The 20,070-nt window shown below is 35.9% G+C and overlaps 1 protein-coding gene across 2 annotated transcripts in view; it reads right to left on the reverse strand.

The window, feature by feature from the left end:
* Nucleotides 1-714: 714 nt before the first annotated feature.
* The window catches only part of LOC134846427 (sialin-like), a 28,488-nt gene continuing 9,132 nt past the window's right edge, over nucleotides 715-20,070 (reverse strand). The window contains exons 2-9 of one of the 2 annotated variants that reach the window (XM_063863781.1): nucleotides 16,624-16,800; nucleotides 16,329-16,443; nucleotides 14,717-14,901; nucleotides 12,856-12,998; nucleotides 11,184-11,388; nucleotides 9,939-10,094; nucleotides 8,803-8,943; nucleotides 715-1,351 (exon numbers count right to left, since the gene is read on the reverse strand). In XM_063863781.1, the coding sequence (XP_063719851.1) occupies nucleotides 1,110-1,351; nucleotides 8,803-8,943; nucleotides 9,939-10,094; nucleotides 11,184-11,388; nucleotides 12,856-12,998; nucleotides 14,717-14,901; nucleotides 16,329-16,443; nucleotides 16,624-16,792 (1,356 nt within the window). In that variant the 5' untranslated portion in view covers nucleotides 16,793-16,800 and the 3' untranslated portion in view covers nucleotides 715-1,109. The remainder of the gene's footprint in view (nucleotides 1,352-8,802; nucleotides 8,944-9,938; nucleotides 10,095-11,183; nucleotides 11,389-12,855; nucleotides 12,999-14,716; nucleotides 14,902-16,328; nucleotides 16,444-16,623; nucleotides 16,801-20,070) is intronic. The other variant, XM_063863782.1, reaches the window with a different exon arrangement.

A 20,070-nucleotide genomic window follows, 5' to 3' on the forward strand; every position in this document is an offset into this window, starting at 1 on the left:
TAATTCTGAAGTTTTTATGGGTTACTTTACACATACTAGCAACTCGCATCAATCAATTACAAGATTATTACTTTTGAAAGGATGAAACCAACCTTTTGAGAACCGAATTGCTTGGCACAGCTTAGCTGAAACTTGGTATTGGGGCAACTAGATTGAGCAATTAGGTAGGCAACTTTAGCAATTTGGGCAACAGCTAGGTCGCTTTTAAACGTACAATAATTTGTTAGTAAATTAAAATGAAAATGATTCATTTCAAGAAATCCCCGAGAGGCTTATTTCCAGCTTTTGCTTTCAGTATATTCCTAGTTTTCTTTATTTCTATATGGGCTACACCTCCCTCTGATGCAATTTTCTCGCAATCTCATAAAAAAAAGTATAATTGCATAATTGAACTCTTTATTATTTGTATTTAAACCTAATCAATTTAATACAAATAAAACATAGCCAATCGAGATTGGAAAAGGGTAATGAACGCAAGTAAACAAAAACACTGACTTCGTTGAAAAATCTCAACTTTCGACTTTCAAAGAAAAAAGTAGATGCCCTTTAAGCTCTTCGAATTTCTAGAACGATTTATGATTGACGATTTTTTGACCCAACTAGAACGATTTATGATTAACCCAACTTGAGAAAACTGGATCAACAGGTAAAGTTTTTATTCCGCTGTAAATCTAAAAATTAAATTCCGCTTTCGAAACTAGAAATCGTTCACGAATTTTGGCGCCATTTGAACGTTCCTATTTGTAGAGTGCTATTGGTGTCACTTTCAGCAGATGAATTTCAATTGAACTCAAAAATTGCATATATATCTAAGTGCATCAATATTTTAAGACTCTTTCCTGAAAAAAATAACTACGTTCATTACTCTTAAAAATATTTATTTTTGATATTTATACAAATAAATACAAAGCACCGAGACTTGTCAAGCTTTTCTTAATTGAAGATTCTGGGATCTACTTCAAAAACTCCTGCATCCCAACATGATTGTTGGCAATAAACATGTCAGTTTAAGCCAGCTAAGTAGCACACATTTCGAATCTAAACTTCAAGATTCACTGCAAACGGGCATTTTTAAAGTAGGTCACAATTTTTAAATTCTTCCAACTCAGTCACACTGTTTCAACCCGCTTTTTGAGCTTTGCATAAGATGATGATCCCTTCTGAGAAGACCAATTCTGTAATTCCCCAGAGGCGAAGAGAAAATAGAAAGTGCCTCCTAGCGCGTCCACTGCAGCTGTTATGTAGAAGTACTGCTGCCACAATACTCTGTCTCTAGGATTGGCTGAGGTCAACCAGGATGCCAGGGCAGGTGCAAGGAAACCAGACATGGTTGCGAATGTGTTAGTGATACCTAAATAGAAAATACGGTGATAAGACAAAGTATCCCATCCAAAAAATACCCTGCTAATATGTCCTAATGAACATGGTATCCCATACCACTTTAGCCAATCAACGTCAATTAAAAAAAAACCTTATTTGACTTACAAAGCATTAACAAGACTGCTCGTATCATTGCAAAGCCCTGAATGTTCCGACTGCGTTTTAACTTCCATTAAGCAACTTAAAATAAAGTAACTGATGAAAATTTCAAAAAAGTAGCTTTTTAAAAACCATCCACCACACGCTATGTTAAGTATAATGTGATATATTTTGCATAGACCAAAGTATTCAATAGGCCAACGAAAATGCCTCCATCCAATTTCGAACAATTTCTAATAGGATTACACCTCAGCTTCCTTGAAGAATGCACAAACATATCGCGCGTTAATTGTCCCAAATTGAGAACCTTTAAGCCCCCATGAGTTTACGAAAAACGATCACGGGTAAAAAATATCTTTTATTATTTGAGCTCAGAAAAACAGTACCTTTCGAATGACATTTTTAAATTCCGTCAAAAATTGCAAGTTAAAGAGTCGAAATTTGTCTGGAAAAAAACCAGCCCGATCGCAAACATTCCTTCACTTTCTTCGAAAAACTATTTTGTAAAATATATTACTAATGAGCAGTGCTTGTGTCTATTCCACACATAAAATGTGCCTCAAATTAGCAGCAACATTTAATTTCAGACGTCAAATAGAGCTAATCGTAAATAATCTTTTCTAGAGATTAAATTTTGTTTTCCGAACTGTTAATGGAGTCATCAAAAATTTGATAAGGAAACAAAGCGAAGTTATATCATTACATTCACAGCTCTGTAACTTTCAAAATCATAATGACAACTTTTAACTACAGCAAAAACTCAACAGGGCAAAACGTTGCGTATCTTGAACAAAAGCATTCACTTAAAATCGTGACAAAAAGTTTACAATTCACTGGCACTGTGCACAAGGGCGTTCGCATAAGGTCACACTTATCACTTGCAACGAGATGAGTTCAAGGCCGTTCTTGTAAAAATAAGGCAGTTAGTTGGTTAGATGAACTAAACGGCAAAAAGGCAGTTAGTTTGTCAGCTGAGCGAAACAGCAAAATGTCAAATCAAACCAGTAAATAACGAGGTAATACCAGCTAGCATCAACACAATGGGCGGTTACCTGGTGTAGTGGTTTTATGAACAAACGGCCATTTCTCCATAACCGGCGAAGATTTGCCTTTTGTTTATATGATAGTGGTAAGAGGACAACGAATGTTTCATTAATCTCGAGGGCATGGAAAACAAAAATGCTCTTCGCGACTATAGCAAAAACTTGGCTTATTGTGACGGATTGTAAATAGTGTATATATCAAGATTGCTGGCTATTATTACTCCTGAGTTAACGTTTTGCTTCAGGATTTATTACTGAAAAATGGATACTACTTTCGATTATCCGTTAATTTTATAAGTTCAAGGCTGCTTGTTTAAGTCAATTACAGTTTTTTCTATTACAGTGACTCCAATAAGGCTAATCAGGGCTTGAATAAAACTGACGTTAGTGTAATCTTTCTTACTGCTAAGCAAAACGTTAACGCAGGGTGGACATTAAATGCCACCAATCTTGACATGCTATATGTACAATAGGTAGAATTGAGATATGCATATCCTGAAAATTATGTCAAAAAGCCATATTTTGCTGTGATCGCAAAAAGTATTTTCCATTTCTATGTCCCGAGAATAATAAATCACTCGCTGATCTTTGAAACTTATAGGCTAACAACTTTCTAGAGATAATTAATCGTAATATCGCTACAAGTCTTTTTTGTTAACGTGTTCCTCGCAGGCTTCAATTCCTCAGTGGAGATATTTTATTTTGCGTGGGCTTCTTCCTGGGTTATCCGGTCTGCTGGGTTAATTTGGAGTGGGCTACCCCATCGCTGATAGAAAGATAAGGGACAAATTGTCGTAAAATCTGCAAATACAATTAACCAAACCATGGTAAAAGTAACGACAAAAATGAAATCAGAAAGCCCTGTAAAAGCAAGAAAGCCCTATAAAATAAATCAGAAAAAGTAAAAAAAACGGCACTTGCTAATTTACCATCACTAGCCAAAAATAAAGCAGCTACATATGCTATTAAATTGCCAATGCGATGCACCAAAAGTGGCACCAAATAAATATAGAAAAAATTTGCATGTAATAAATTGGAAAGCATAAAGCCAAATTATGTATAAAATATGCATTTCAAAAAATGCGAGATAACTTGCAATCGAAAATTTAAAGAATCAAATTTTTTATTGTACTGTTGTTTAAAACATATTTTATATTTGGTTCACTTGATGAATTAAACACAGAGGAGAATTTGCACTTCGCATACACAATCAAAAATATGACCGACAACGCTACTGGGGAGAAACTGAATGAGTAAAACTTTGAGTCGCATGACATTTTTAAACTCCGTCAAAAATTGCTAGTTAAAGAGTCGAAATTTCTCTGGAAAAAAAAACCAGCCCGATCGCAAATATTCCTTCACTTTCTTCGAAAGTCAGAAAACTATTTTGTAAAATATATTACTAATGAGCAGTGCTTATGTCTATTCCACACATAAAATGAGTCTCAAATTAGCAGCAACATTTAATTTCAGATGTCAAATAGAGCTATTCGTAAATACTCTTTTCTAGAGATTAAATTTTGTTTTCCGAACTGTTAATGGAGTCATCAAAAATTTGATAAGGAAACAAAGCGAAGTTATATCATTACATTCACAGCTCTGTAACTTTCAAAATCAAAATGACAACTTTTAACTACAGCAAAAACTCAACAGGGCAAAACGTTGCGTATCTTGAACAAAAGCATTCACTTAAAATCGTGACAAAAAGTTTACAATTCACTGGCACTGTGCACAAGGGCGTTCGCATAAGGTCACACTTATCACTTGCAACGAGATGAGTTCAAGACCGTTGTAAAAATAAGGCAGTTAGTTGGTCAGCTGAACTTAACAGCAAAAAGGCAGTTAGTTTGTCAGCTGAGCGAAACAGCAAAATGTCAAATCAAACCAGTAAATAACGAGGTAATACCAGCTAGCATCAACACAATGGGCGGTTACCTGGTGTAGTGGTTTTATGGACAAACGGCCATTTCGCCATAACCGGAGAATATCTGCCTTTTGTTTATATGATAGTGGTAAGAGGACAACGAATGTTTAATTAATCTCGAGGGCATGGAAAACAATAATGCTCTTTGCGACTATAGCAAAAACTTGGCTGATTGTGACGGATTGTACATAGTGTATATATCAAGATTGCTGGCTATTATTACTCCTGCGTTAACGTTTTGCTTCAGGATTTAAAACTGAAAAATGGATACTACTTTCGATTATCCGCTAATTTTATAAATTCAAGGCTGCTTGTTTAAGTCAATTACAGTTTTTTCTATTACAGTGACTCCAATAAGGCTAATCAGGGCTTGAATAAAACTGACGTTAGTGTAACCTTTCTTACTGCTAAGCAAAACGTTAACGCAGGGTGGACATTAAATGCCACCAATCTTGATATGCTATATGTACAATAGGTAGAATTGAGATATGCATATCCTGAAAGTTATGTCAAAAAGCCATATTTTGCTGTGATCGCAAATAGTATTTTTCATTTCTATGTCCCGAGAATAATAAATCATTCGTTGATCTGTTTTCGTTCTGATGAAAAACAGGCAAACATTCGTCGAGAATTTCGAGATGACAGTCTATTGACAAAACCACTTCCATCGCAACTTTACCAAAACAATGCTAAGCTCGACCTAACCTCAAAAATCATTCCGGCTTTTATTTCTTTATTGAAGGTGAAACAATTATCCGACTACAACTTGATTCTTTCCCTCCCTCAGCTCTCTAGAAATACTCTGACAACGCGAGAGCAGATCTAACTCAAACAACCAATGCGGTTGGAGGCTGGCATAACGACGCTACTTCGCTGTTCCAGGAAGCTCTCCTCGATTTACACGTTTATGGAAAAAATTCAGCTGGATCATTTTAAGCAAAAGATCAATATTCTATAGGCAAGAAGTGGCACAACAACTCAAACCAGTAAAAAATACCGAGAACCCAATAAAAGACACGGAACGATCACTACCTCATACAAAAATACAGATACTCTAAATTTACCTTCAAGCTTTGGCTCATTTTATACCCTCAGGTGACACAAAATATCAGCTTCGAGTTCAGAATTTTGAGCCACCGTGAATCGATCGTTTGATCTTCTGACAAAGAGCAATAAAATTCAAACATAAAGCCAAGTGAGCGTGAAAAGTCTTTGATATAGCTCACAAGACGAGTGAGTTTAAAACGTGCGTTGACACTTTACGCGTTGCACAGTCTTTTTAAAAGCTAGCATTGCTATGAACAATTCTTCAAATGCGGCATCTTCACTTTCATTCCTTTGATTAACATACTACGACAAATTTTTCGCTACAATTCCTCATGTACATTTTAATTTGCATAGGCTTCTTCCTGGGCTATACTGTCTGCTGGGTTATTTTTGGAGTGGGCTACCCTATCAAGGATAGAAAGATAAGGGAAAACTTGCCATAAAATCAGCAAATACATTTAACAAAACAATGGTAACATCAAACTTTGCCAACGAAATTATAACCAAAAAAAATACGCAGAGGCGAAGCTGAGCTTCGCAAACACTATCAAGAAAACGACAAAAAGCAGCCCTATAAAATGAAATCAGAAAAAGTAGAAAAAACGGCAAGAAAGAAGAAATTTTCAGTGTGGTGGATTCGATCCTGTGATCAGGAGATTGAGTACTCTGTCCTCGCATCTGCGCCATGGGCACTTGCTAATTTACTATCACTAGCCACAATTAAAACAGCTACATATGCTAAAAAAAATCCAATGAGATGCACCAAAAGTGGAACCAAATATGAATAGACATAACTTTTCATGTAATAACTTGGAGTATATTAAACTGAAGACACTAACTTTGCATATAGTAAATTAGAAAGCATAAAAATTTATTGCATGCTTTCTTTTGATGATGTAAAAATGCATCAACTGTGTTAACTTTTTACCAAGCGAAAGTCAAAGCTTATGCTATCAAATAGCCGTAACGATGCGGCAAAAAGTAACGATGAGACCTAGGTGGGAAAAAAGAATAGTCGTACTATTACACTACACTCACTGAAGCCCACAAGTGTAAAGAAGCGACATTTCGTTGCAAGTAGAATATGCTTTCAAGTAGAATACGAATGCAAGTAGAACACGCGTAATTCTGTGCGTGAATCAGCGTTTGCCACTGAATCTACTGTTACGAATTTTCGCTAGTTAAGAATTTACGACTTATAAGAATTTTCGCCTGTTACGAATTGGCGCCTCTTGCATATATACACTTTAAACATTTTATTCCCTTTTAAATCTTCATTTTGAAAGAAAAACTTGACTCTTTTACCCACGCAACAGAGCAAAACTACATAAGCATAGCATTAACAGGTCAGTAAGTGAATCAATGAAGAAACCTGCTGGAAAAATAACAACCCAAAAAATCTCTTCGAAAAAATCAGACATCGTTGAAACTTATAGGCTAACAACTTTCTACAGATAATTTATCTTAATATCACTACAAGTCTTTTTTGTTAACGTGTTCCTCGCAGGCTTCAATTCCTCAGTGGAGATAATTTAATTTGCGTGGGCTTCTTCCTGGGTTATACTGTCTGCTGGGTTAATTTGGAGTGGGCTACCCCATCGTGGATAGAAAGATAAGGGACAAATTGTCAGAAAATCTGCAAAAACAATTAACCAAACCATGGTAAAAGTAACGACAAAAATGAAATCAGAAAGCCCTATAAAAGCAAGAAAGCCCTATAAAATAAATCAGAAAAAGTAAAAAAAAACGGCACTTGCTAAATTACCATCACTAGCCAAAAATAAAGCAGCTACATATGCTATTAAATTGCCAATGCGATGCACCAAAAGTGGCACCAAATAAATATAGAAACAATTTGCATGTAAAAAATTGGAAAGCATAAAGCCAAATTATGTATAAAATATGCATTTCAAAAAATGCGAGATAACTTGCAATCAAAAATTTAAAAATCAAATTTTTTATTGTACTGTTGTTTAAAACATATTTTATATTTGGTTCACTTGATGAATTAAACACAGAGGAGAATTTGCACTTCGCACTCACAATCAAAAACATGACAGAAAACGCTACTGGGAAAAACTGAATGAGTAAAACTTTGAGTCTTCAAAATTTCTAATGTGACACACGCAAATTATGACGCATTAGCAGTACCATTCACTTTTTTTGAAAAAAAGAAATTCACCAACTAATATGCCTGAATTTATAGAGCTTTAATTATTTAATGAAAACAAGAAGAAACTTTTTTTAAATTTGAGATTTTTTGTAAAAATCATCCCCCAAAACGCCAAATAAAGTACAAACGGATAGATTTCGCCCCTTGTAACAAATCAATTATGGCAAATAAGCTTCTTTCAACCAATTTGGAACGATTTCTCAGACGGATTAATTCTCCGCTTACGCGGTAATAGCGCGAAATATATCGCGCGTTAATGCTCTCAAATTGGCCAAAATGACAATTTCTTAACGCCCATAACTTTACGAAAAATGATCACACATGAAATATCTTTCCAAACTTAAGCTCGGGACAACAATACTTTTTAAATGAGATGAAAAAAAATTCCGTCAAAAATGGCTAGTTAAAAAGCCAAAAGTTGTCTGGAAAACAAACCACCCCGAGCACAATTATTCCGGTACTTTCGTTACGAAAGTCGGAACAATAATAGTCTGTGTTAAAATCCTTAGCATTGACTGTACTTAATAGCTGGTTATTGATCAAAATGAACACTTTCAAAATGAACACTTTATCGCTACAATATTTGCGTCGTAACAATATTTGCGACTTAGGTTGAAAAAAAAAGATAGTTCATACTATAACACAATCATTGCTTGCGTAAAAAGCGTTGTTTCCTAGATAAAACGTAGTTTCAAACCGCGACTTTTCAGATCCCAACTACGGTAATTTACAAAAACTAGAAACAAACAGAACTAGCAGAGCAACCTGCCAACGTCGGTTATATTTTACGTGGATTATTGATCTTTCAAATGATCATGAGACCTAACTTTTGCTTGAAAAGGTAGCTTTAGCATGCACATTTTGGCACCACTGTTAAAGTCACAACAACTTCACGCATTATTAACGCTGACCTTTCTGCGGTCTCCTGTATATAAATTACAAAACGACTTTCAATTACAATAGAAACAGACATAAACGGGCCTGGAAATTTCTGAGGTTTCATAATAAGACAAGGTAGCTTACAGATTTGGGAGAAAAACTGTTAAATGAAAAAAAAACATTCAAACGAGCATTATTGGATGAAGCGAAAGACACCAGAAGGGGCATTCATGGCACCACAGTGCCATGTAAGTTACCAAAGAGGGTTCCTGCGTGTTGTGGGGACAGGTCGAGGTGGTTGCAGTTGTACGCGGAGGCAGTAAAGCCTGCAAACGAGAGACCCAGGGTAAGACAGAACACGGCCATCACGTAGTTGCACCCAGAGTAGCCAGTCAACACTGAAATTGAAACTAATACATGGAAACAATGCGAACTTTTTTAAGATATTGAACTCCGGTTGAGACTATCGTACAATTAGCTTAAGTTTGTTCAATTGAAACCGGAACTCCGTCAAACTGAGGCATGGGAGAGGGTGTTAAATTGGTTCTAAAACACAACCTTAATGAATCAGAATCTACTTTGTACCCACTGAGCTGAGCAAATCAAATCCGAATTGAACAATAGTAACCAGTTGCTGTGCAACTAGTACAGAATGTTCCAATTACTGTTTTCAATTCAAAAACATTTAAATTTGAAGTGTCAGTGACCAGATAAATCGGCAAAAATGATAGGCTTTAAGACCATACATTAATCAACCACTTTTCGAAAAAGAGAACACCTCCTCATCATCCTGAAAAAACGACTCCAAACGAATATTGAACTTCCAATTGACTCCAACTGAATATGAGTCTGAATAGAAAAAACTATAACCCAATTTTCTACGCCAGATCAAAAGTTGTTATAATATTACTTCAACTTCTCGACAGTGTTGGAATCATGTTTTTGGAATTCGAATCACGAGAATCTCGACTGAAAGCGTTCCTATTTGATACTACACTTGAACCCCTAACATGCGTTGTTTGAAGTAAAATCGCGCACGCCATGTTTACTTCGAGAGTGGTTGTAACAACGATAAAACTTAAGATACTTACTTTAATAAACTACGATAAATGTTAACGAACTGCAAAGAGTAAATCGAAATTATTTTATACCCGCCCATCAAAAAAGGCGAAAGAATTTTTAAACTAGGGTGGGTTTTTTGTTAAAAAATATATAGACCTTTCTTCAAGCCGGCCATTTCGGTTTCAAGCTCTTCCAAAATTCTAACAAAAATATACTAAGACTAGGACTTTTTTGAGCGCACGCTCCCCAAAACACCTACCCCATAAAACGAAAGGATGGTGCCGCCCATTAGCAATTTATCCTCGAATGCAAACTATTTCGGCTACCTTACCCAGAAACAAGGCGGGTGTGAGGGCACCGATGAGTCCATTGATTCTCCTGATTCGAGTCGTCGTTACCACTCTGGCCTCTCGGAGTTTGTCCGTGATATAGGAGACCAATTGAGTCACCATGAAGCAGAAGGCCCACGGCAGAGCACAGAGAAGGCCTATAGTGTGGTTGAGTTAAGCAAAAAAACTTAATATTCAGTCCCAAAAAGCGTCGCTTCTTTTGGTTCAGTGAAAATTAGCAATATATTCACTGCACACTCATCTTTAATCAAAACATGTTCAAAAACAAAATAAATTCAAATCTTTATTTAGTAGAAAGTTAAAACAAAAGAGGCTTTTCAAAAGACTGGTTTCGCATAGTAACTTCCCAAATGACATAATTCTCAAAGGGCATCAAATAATATTTTTTTAGTTCCTAATTTTGTAATAGAACTAGGAACGAATTTAGGATTTTCTGGAGGGGTGACTTTTCAAAAAATCGAATTTTTCAACCCTTTTAGGCTGACTAAATTGATTTTTGAGCTCTCCCGAATCTCAAAAAAGACCCTATGTTGACAAAATTTTCTGCCTCACATGCACATTTTTGAAAAGGCAAAAAAATGTGTTGGAAAAATTGGACAAAAAAACGCGTTTTTTCGTTGCACGCTCTAGCCCTCAAGTTTAGAAAATATTAGCGCTTTTAGAAAACTTTAGGGTCACTTAGCCAAAAAGATTTCTCAAAGTAGTACAACGGGGGACCCTCTGGGTCGGCAGGGTATCGAATCCATGAGAGGGGAGGGGTAGTCGGCGCCCCGCGTCCCCTCGTAAATCCGCAACTGATTAGAACTATAACTTCATATATAATGAACTATAACTCAAAATCTTTTAAACTAATTGTTTCTCATCTGATGACTGACAAATTTACTGCGACAATTAACTAATTGAATGATATCTTCTATTAACTGTCTGGTTAAGTTGCCAATGGAATCGCTGACTGACTTGTTTATCTAACTCATTCCAGACCTTTTTCGGAAAATGTTTCTTGAAAAAGATTTCATTGCAACAACTGTGTATGGAACTTATGCCACTGTGGATGTTTTTCGTTTTCGGCCATTTGGGTCGTAACCGATTTCAATTTAACATGCTTACGTTGTAGGATCCTTTAAGAAATATTTAGCAAGGCTATTAGCAAGGCTTTAAGCAAGGCTAAAAAAAGCTTTATACGGTGATGCCAAAATAGTTCAAATCAGGCGCATATTTTAACCCACCGTTCTGAGAAATGTCAAAATTGAGCACATGTGACAGGTATTGGGGCAAACATGTCATGAGTCCATACTGCAAGAAGGTGTTTCCAAAGTGAGCACAAATGATGGCCCACATAGGCGTGGAGGAGAAAACTTTTCGCCAGGGCAGACTACTACTACTACCACTGCTACTGCTGGAGCCACCGGCTACTCCTCCAGGAACAACAGGCTGTAAGCAAAATAAGGTTTTGAACACATCAAAAATATCAACAGGAATGGTGCAAAAATGGCCAGTGGTGCAAAAAACTCTTCCGACGAATTCAACGAATGTGAAACAACCACTTTAGAGAAAAACATGATTATAAAGAAAGTGGAGCTTCGCACCACTTGTGATACAACACAAACGAAAAACATAAGCTGAAAAAAATGAAAAATGGTGGAAAAAAAAGTGAACCAAAACTTTCGTATGTCTCAATAAAAGACAATTAGGGCCCAGCTAAAGCTGGAGATATCTGTTTGATTTTGAGAAAAACGCAATTTTAGAAAAACGCGTTTTGATTTGGGAAAACTAGGATTTTCTCGAGGGAGTGCGGATTTTCGCAAAATTTGTCGACCTTTTTTTAAGTCGACCACGACCTTCTTTCAAGTCCACTAAAGATTTTCTCGAGGGGGGGCTTTTTTCGAGAGGGGGAACGGGTTGGTCGTCAAAAATCGCATGTCATAAAATAACACTCTGATAGGAGGGGAGAGGGGTGCTAAATCCACTCCTGGACCGGGATAGATAAGAATATGAAACTATAAATAGCACCAGAACAATCACAACATTCTTACAGCGGGCATAATTTAGTCTACGAAAGTGGTAAATTTTCATATCTCAAGCCTCCAAAACTTGTCATAGCCTCCAAGACTACATAGTTTATTTAAGCTTCAGCTCAGCCGGGAAAAAACTGAGTATCATTTCGATCAACTCAAATGCCTGGTTACCTCATTCGGAAAAAAAGCGGACTGACGGTATAATGATACGCTTGCGAACAAAACTTGCCTGTGAAAAAATCTGGCATAGGTCAAAAATTCTGCAAACCAACCGATAATGGGAAAACTTTCTGCTCATCAAAATTTTCATTTTCTGATAAAACATTGTTTTAGTTACGTATCAAGTACATGCAGTTGGCGGACTGGAGCTGTCAAAACAATGCATTACTAGGCAAAACACATACAACCTCGACAAAGAATAACTGGACACAACGAAAACAGTGCAAAAATTTTGTTTCCGAGAGAAACTTTTATTTCGACAAAAACTTTGAGGAATCAACCGTAATCCCCCTCCCCCCAATTTTGAATTTCCATAGACTAACTTTGAGAATAACCTAGATTCAATCAAAATCAATTGTTTTGTTTCACTGAAAAAAAATGAATTGAAACATTAATCTAAGCAATTACCAGCATACAAATACAACCGAATAATTTTTGGCAATAAAGTTAATTTTGTCAACATATAAAACTATATCTAGTAGGTTGAAAAACGGGTAACTGCATTTAAATGTCGCAAATTACCCCTAGAAATGACTGTTCAATGCGAGAAACAATTTTTGCAAAAAAAAACAATTGTTCCCGATTATAAGTGAAACAACAGTTATCAGTGGAACAGCACGAATGTCAGCAGACGAAAGCGTATTTAGGATGTTATAAAAATTACCTGTGTGTTTCTCTGAATGAACTCCAGTTCAAGTGGATCAATAGAAGGGTGGTCCTGAGGAAAACTGGAGATGTGTTTGTTCCAGTAGAACACAAATAGCAAACCCAGAGAGCCGATCAAATAGAAGCCCATAGGCCAGCCACCTAAAGCGCACTTAAATTTGCAGTGCCTGTTTAAATTATCCGGACTAAACACCGCAAACTTATTTTCCCTTCTTCAAACGCGTTTTCCTCAAATTGCGTAGAGAAAACAGTTTTTGTTCCGACTTTCGATACGAAAGTAACGGAATATTTGTGCTCGGGGTGGGTTTTTTTTTCTTCAGACAAATTTCGACTTTTTAACTAGCCATTTTTGACGGAATTTTTTATATCATTCACAAGGTATTGTTGTCCTGAGCTCAAATTTGAAAAGATATTTCACCTGTGATCATTTTTCGTAAAGTTATGGGGGTTTAAAGATTGCCATTTTGACCAATTTGGGACAATTAACGCGCGATATATTTCGAGCTATTAACGCGTAAGCGGAGAGTTTATCCGTCTTAAAATCGTTCCAAATTGGTTGAAAGAAGCTTATTTGCCATAATTGATTTGTTACAAGGAGCTAAATCTATCTTTTTGTACTTAAAATGGCGTGTGGGGTGATGATTTTCATTTAAAAAAATTCAAATTAAAAAAAAATTATTTTTATTTTATTACATTTAATTTTTTAATGTTATTACTGCTCCATAAAACCCTAAAAGGCAGTCGGAACATTCAGTGCTTCGCCCTGACACGAGCAGTCTTGTTTTAATCTAAAATTGATATAGAGCAATATATTTTGCGAAACTCGGACAAAAAACTTAAACACTAAAAATGGATCTTTTTTGGTCATTTTTAGCTCCTTTTGATCAATCAAAATTACCCTAAGCGTACCGAGTCAGTTTCTGAGCAAATTATATAAAGTGAGTCTAATTTTTAACCCAACAGCGTTTAAGACAGGTATGTATAGTCTCCTAAACTCAGAATAAACACAAATATTTTTGTTTGATAGCCAAGAATGGTCGTTTTTACTATTTAAAACACCTAACTTTTGAAAACAACGTGTAAACAATTTGCGAAAACTTTGTCTGGCTACGTGAGAGGCCTTTGCCAAATAATATCCTTAGCAATTGACCCAGTAGTTTTAGCCAATCGCCCAGTTTAAGGGTAAAATTTTGAGTCCCAATTTCAAAAAACAAATTGCACCATAATAATTCTGGTAAAAATCTCATCATCTTTTGTTCTCATCACTTGTCCAGTGGGAGCCCAATTTGAGATTAAAGCATGTAACAAACTAATTTTGTTCGTTTCGCCCGGATAATTTAAAACATAGCCAACAGACAGTTGGAAAAGATTCAAGGAACGCAAGAAAACAAAAAACTGAAAAAATTGAAATCTCAGCATTCGAATTTCAAAGAACAAATTAGAAGCATTTAAAGCTCTTCAAATTTCAAGAATAGTTTATAATTGATAAAATTAATCCAATTTGAGAAAACTGGATCAACAGGTGAATGTTTTATTTCGCTGGGGAATGTGAAAAGGAAGTTAGAAGTCGATCACGTTTTTCGTGACATTTTAACTTTTGCTGTTTGATAGTGGTGTTGTTTTTCCTTTTAACAAAGAAAATCAATTGAAATTAAAACGAAATCACAAGTCAAATCGCGAAAAAGTAAATTTGAGCCTGATCAATTTTTAAGAATTTTCCTGAAAAAATCAAAAAGATCATCACGACCTTTATACGAGCCTGAACTACGTTCATCGACTCTTAATCAGCACTGTAAGAATGAACTAAACAGTGGTATTATGTGATTAATTTATATCTTTATCAAGAAGGATGGCCCTACCGATACTGTCGTAGGAGCATATGTAGCCCATGAGTATCTGGAAGACTACGTTTCCAAATGTGCCCCCAGAGAGAGACAACGCAGAGAACATGCTCTTCTCGAAGATGGGAACCCATTGACCCAGCATGGCAGTGAAGGAGGGAAAGGTGACTGCCTCGAACAGACCCATCAGAAAGCGGACTAACCTGCAAAAAGACCCTTCATGCACAATTTTTTTAAAATCAACTAAAAATTCCTTTGTCAAAATTTGCCGTTACTGAAGGCAGAACTTTCTTTCTCCCAAATCAAATCAAATCTTATACAAAGAGTTGAAGCAGAGCTTCGCCACATTTGCCATACAACGCAAACACAGCAGTGAAAAATAGCGAATAGAAATTGAGACGAAAATATTAAAACCGAAATATATTCTTGAAAAAAATGCAAAAATACTCAAGAAACACAACAAACATAGCCAATTGACAGTTGGAAAAGAGTAATGAACGGAAAGAAACAGAAAAAACTAACTTGTTTTTTGAAATTAACTTCATTTTTTTAAGAAACAATATATGTCCTTAAAGCTCTTTCACAAAGAATTTGTTTGACCCTTGTTTGGTTTGATGAAATTAACCCAATTTGAGAAAACTGGATCAATAGGTAATTTGTAACTCCGTTGGGAAATCTGAACATTTAAATCCAATTCTGAAAAAAGAAGTTGATCACGTTTTTCGTGACCTTTACACTTTTGCTGTTCGATGTGGCGATTGCTTTCCTTATAACATAGGATATGAAATGAACTTGAAAGATATCGAAATTTAAACTGCGAAAAATCTAACTTGAGCGCGAACAAATTTTCAGACTTTTTCCTACATTAATTACTAATAAACAGCATTAAATAGGTCTCTAATTTTTAAAAAGAGCGGCCAGAAAGCCGCTAATGCATTCATTGAGACAAAAACAGCCGCGCATTGAGACAAAAACAAACAAAAAACCATAAAAAAGTTTTTTTGCATATAAATTTTTTGAGCAAATAAGTTTTAAAACTTTGCACTTATGTAAGACAAACTAACTATTTAAAAAAATTTCAATCATTTTTTCCCTTGAAGCGATACAAATCAAGAAACGAAGCCTATATAAAAGATAAGCCGAAAACATTAAGGACGAACAAAGCTTCAAAGCGAAATTTAAAACAAAAGAAAATATACAAAGTCAGGGCTATTAATTTTTTAAATTTCAGGAATACAACAAAAAACAGATGTATCTACGGAAAAAATTGCTGGCCGCAACCAAGTGGCAACTAAGCCGACAAAACATAAGCAGGCAAACAGAAGTCCGACAATTCAACTATTCCCGGAAAATTTTTTATAATTTTATATATACTGGAAAAAAAAACAAGGTTCTCGATTACAAGACACTTGCTTCAGCAAGTGTAACATTAGCATCAATAATTTTTTAAATTTGATAGTGGAGGGGATAGACGAAAGGCATATTCCATGCCTATTTATTATCGACCCAGGATAATTTAAACAATTACCGCCAATTTGCTTTTCTGAATAGCAATTTTTTCAACCATCATCACTCATATTAATTATACAGCACCCTCTAACACCCTTTTTTGGTCGTGAAGTACACGTACCATAGTGCGTGTGGGCCCATTGCGGCAGCAGAGGGAGTGAGGAGGGTGAGGATGGAGGCCATGGCGACTCCGAAGGAGAAGACCCACTTGCCTCCGTACACAGTGGCCAAGTATCCTGAAAACAAACAGTTCCTGTTCGTCGAGGAACCAAAACCCAACGCCCTTTAACTCAAATCCAATTTGTAACAAAATTATCATGCCGAGAACAATTCCAACACAAAAAGCATGAATCCAACCGTGTAAATTGCAGCGTGAGCCTAACTCTTTGGCTGCAGCGTGAAGCAACCTCACTGACCTCCAGGGATCTGCATGATCATGTATCCGTAGTAGAAAGCACCCATGATTGATGACACTTGCTGTTCACTCCACACATACCTCTCCAGAGACCCAAGTGAGATCGCATTATCTTCTTCTGCTTTTGATCTTCCACGAGGTAACAAACTGACACTGCCACTGTCACTCATCGGACACTCTTAACACAACACGGGATGGGCGAAACACAACACTGCTGATCAAAATCATCTCGATCGCAAAATAATTCAACGCAATTTCTCACATTCGGTTAAATTCTGACTTAATTGAAGAAATGTTTTTATTCTTATACACTTGAGCTAGAATGAATAAGAAAGAGTTTGTCCAAAATTAGACCCAAAAATGCACCTCAATCATGATTGAAATTAACAAAAAAACTACCAGACAATTTTTGAAAGAAAAATAGCAAAAAGATAGTTATACTTATTACGACACAGAGGCGAAAGTAACCCTTTGCCACAACACACACAAAATTTTGACTGCCCAAAAATTCAATCGGCAAACACGAATTTCGCAACCCAAAAAATCCATTCAATTGCGCAACCCAAAAAATCCCTTAGAAAAATCAGACATCTTTGAATTTTATAGGCTAACATTTTTATAGAACTCAATAATCGTAATAACGCTACAAGTCTTTTTTGTCAACATCCTTCTCGCAGGCTTCAATTCCTCAGATGAGATATTTTAATTTGCAAGGGCTTTTTCCTGTGCTATTCTGTCTGCTGGAGTAATTTGGAGTGGGCTACCTTACGCTAGCGAAGGATAACGGTAAGGAATAATTTGAAAATTTAACTGCAGCGGATTGGAAACTTTTACTGTGGCATTCGATCCTGAGACCAAGAAAATGTGAGTACCCTGAAGTTGCATCTTCGCCACGGCCCATGAAAACTTGCAAACACTAGCGCTTATGATGCAGCTTTATTATATGCTAGTAAATTTTCAAGGCTATGAAGCATAAATGCCAGCAAATACAAATGAAACGAAAGCTAAAAGCGGCTTTGAACCTCCGACCAGTAGATGAGGAGTCTCACGCCCTTCCATCTGGACCACGGTTGCTTAACGATTGGCAAAGACTAGCCACAAAATAGCAGAGAACAGATGCTATGAATTTTCCAATGCTACATATCGTGATTATAGCAAAAGTGATGAAATGAGCACTTTCATTTGCGAATTAGGTTGGAAGAAGTATAATCATAGTAAAACACTATGCTGGCTAGTGTAAACAATTAGCACAGTGGCAGAGCAGCACTTTGCAAGCACAAGCATAAAAATGGTAAAAGAGGCTTTAAGTTGAAACCACCAGCAAGCAGACTTAAAATTGAATATCTTTGCCACTGACATATACGCTAGCTGTCTTCCAAATCCAGGCCACCAAAAAAGCCAAAAACGCGCATGCGGATGAAACACATGAGCCGTAAACGGTTAATGAAATTTAGAACTTCTGCTGAAAACCAGCTTATGCTCGTGAGGTTGGAAAAAAGGAAATGACACGAACCTAAAGGTTTGCCTGTGAAAATAGCCAAACATAGCCCTCGGATAGTATTTCAAGTACTTCAGAAATGCTTACAGAGAATAAAAAGTGGTATCAAACAAAAGTGTTTGAGCATTGACGTGGAGTCAAACAAATAAATTTAAAAACGTTATCTCCGATGAGAAAAAAAGTTCAAAAAATTCCATTTTTCAGATTATTTTACCTTGAGGAAGTATGAAAAAGCAAAATGAAGCATTTCAAAACTCTCACTCGTGTGTTTTCTAACTTAAGATAATGGCACGTTTGATGCTTAGTTTTAATCGGCACCAAAAAAACTGCTATTGTCGAAATCTCTTTGCGTCGAAAAAGACTCATATCTAAAACTCTTTCCATTAGAAAACGCTGCCGTTCAAAACACCTGTATTAAACCGGAGCAGATTTCCTTTAAAGAAATCTATCAGCTAAATTTTCGAAAAGTGGTTGATTACAAGCGCAACAGAAAAAATTCAGCTAACCGAAATAGGAAGTAATTCAATCTATTTAAACGTTCTATCCATATACACGTGAGCTTGACTCTGAAAACATCATAAATCAATCAGACCTCGCATTCGTATCAACGTTTCATGCCCATGACTCAAAGAAAAAGAAATCAGAAAACGCTTCAAATAGCAACCCAAAAAACTAAATTCCCAGAAGTTAGCGCCTGACAGACTTAGTGGTAAACCAGACCGTTTTATTGCTGGCATTTGTGTTAACATGTAATTTAACTGAAATAACATTCACTCGAGCATCATGATAGTTTGCAATCACCAAAGAAAAGGTATTCGTATCATATTTCGAAATTTCTTAGTTTTGGGACTATATTCAGTTTCAGGTCGCAGTTTATACTTGATTTAAGAAACGGGAAGTTATATTGAAAGAATTAGGTACTTTAACATTTGTATCAGCCCAAAATAGCAAAAATTTAAAAATAAATAGAGGTGTAAAAATGGTCAGCTAAACATTGGAAGAAGAAAAATTTCTTTCTCATCGTAACAAATTGCAATAAATACTTCGAAAAACAAGCAACCAAACAGAGAAAACTCAAATTGGTACAAATTAATCAAAAACTTTTCTGAGTGAATTCCTCACAAAAATCTCAAAACAACTTTGATGAACTGGTATTTATATATAGCTCATGAACGAACAATTAGTATTTTTTCTTTCACAAAGACTAGCCGAAATGATTTCGTAATTTTATTTGAAAAAATGAACCTAATTATCTTTATTTTGCCTCATAAGAGGCAATAACAATGTATGGCTGGTGCAACTATAAACGAGTTTTCCTTATTGCAAAATTGGTTTGATAATCGAGCATAATTATTCAAGAAGCACTGATTTAGGACCAAAATGACAATTAATAAATGATACCACATTGTGTTCTGAGTTTCGTTCGGACAAAATCAATATGAGACGCAAAAGAAAGTTGAGAATCTAGGTAAACACAAAAAATTTACATGAAGGAGCATACTTGAATGTTTTACACCTCATAGAAAGATCAGAAATGGACGCACTATTATTTGATAAATTCATACTGAGCGATAATTCACTAATAATTAACCGTTTCTCTATTGCGCAGAGATCCTGATTTAAACTTTCACGAGAACAATTTATTCCAGTTACGTTAGTATCATCCGCGAAAAGATAAAAATCATAGTTATTGAAAACTTGGGAAGGTCATTGATGTAAAATAAGAATAGGAGAGGCCCCAAAAATGAACCTTGAGGTACACCGCAATTCAAGTTTAACCAGGAGTTGGAATTTTCGATCTTGCATTTTGCATTCGTTGCTTTAGGTACCTTTCAAACCAGAGAAAATCTATATCCCTAACACCATACATTTCTAAACTTTCAAATAATTTGAAACGATCGAGGGTATCGAAGGCTTTTTCAGGTGAAGAAGAACAGATTTTTTAATAAA

This window comes from Symsagittifera roscoffensis, chromosome 5 (assembly GCF_963678635.1).
Source record: "Symsagittifera roscoffensis chromosome 5, txSymRosc1.1, whole genome shotgun sequence".
In the NCBI taxonomy this organism is placed as follows: domain Eukaryota; kingdom Metazoa; phylum Xenacoelomorpha; order Acoela; family Convolutidae; genus Symsagittifera; species Symsagittifera roscoffensis.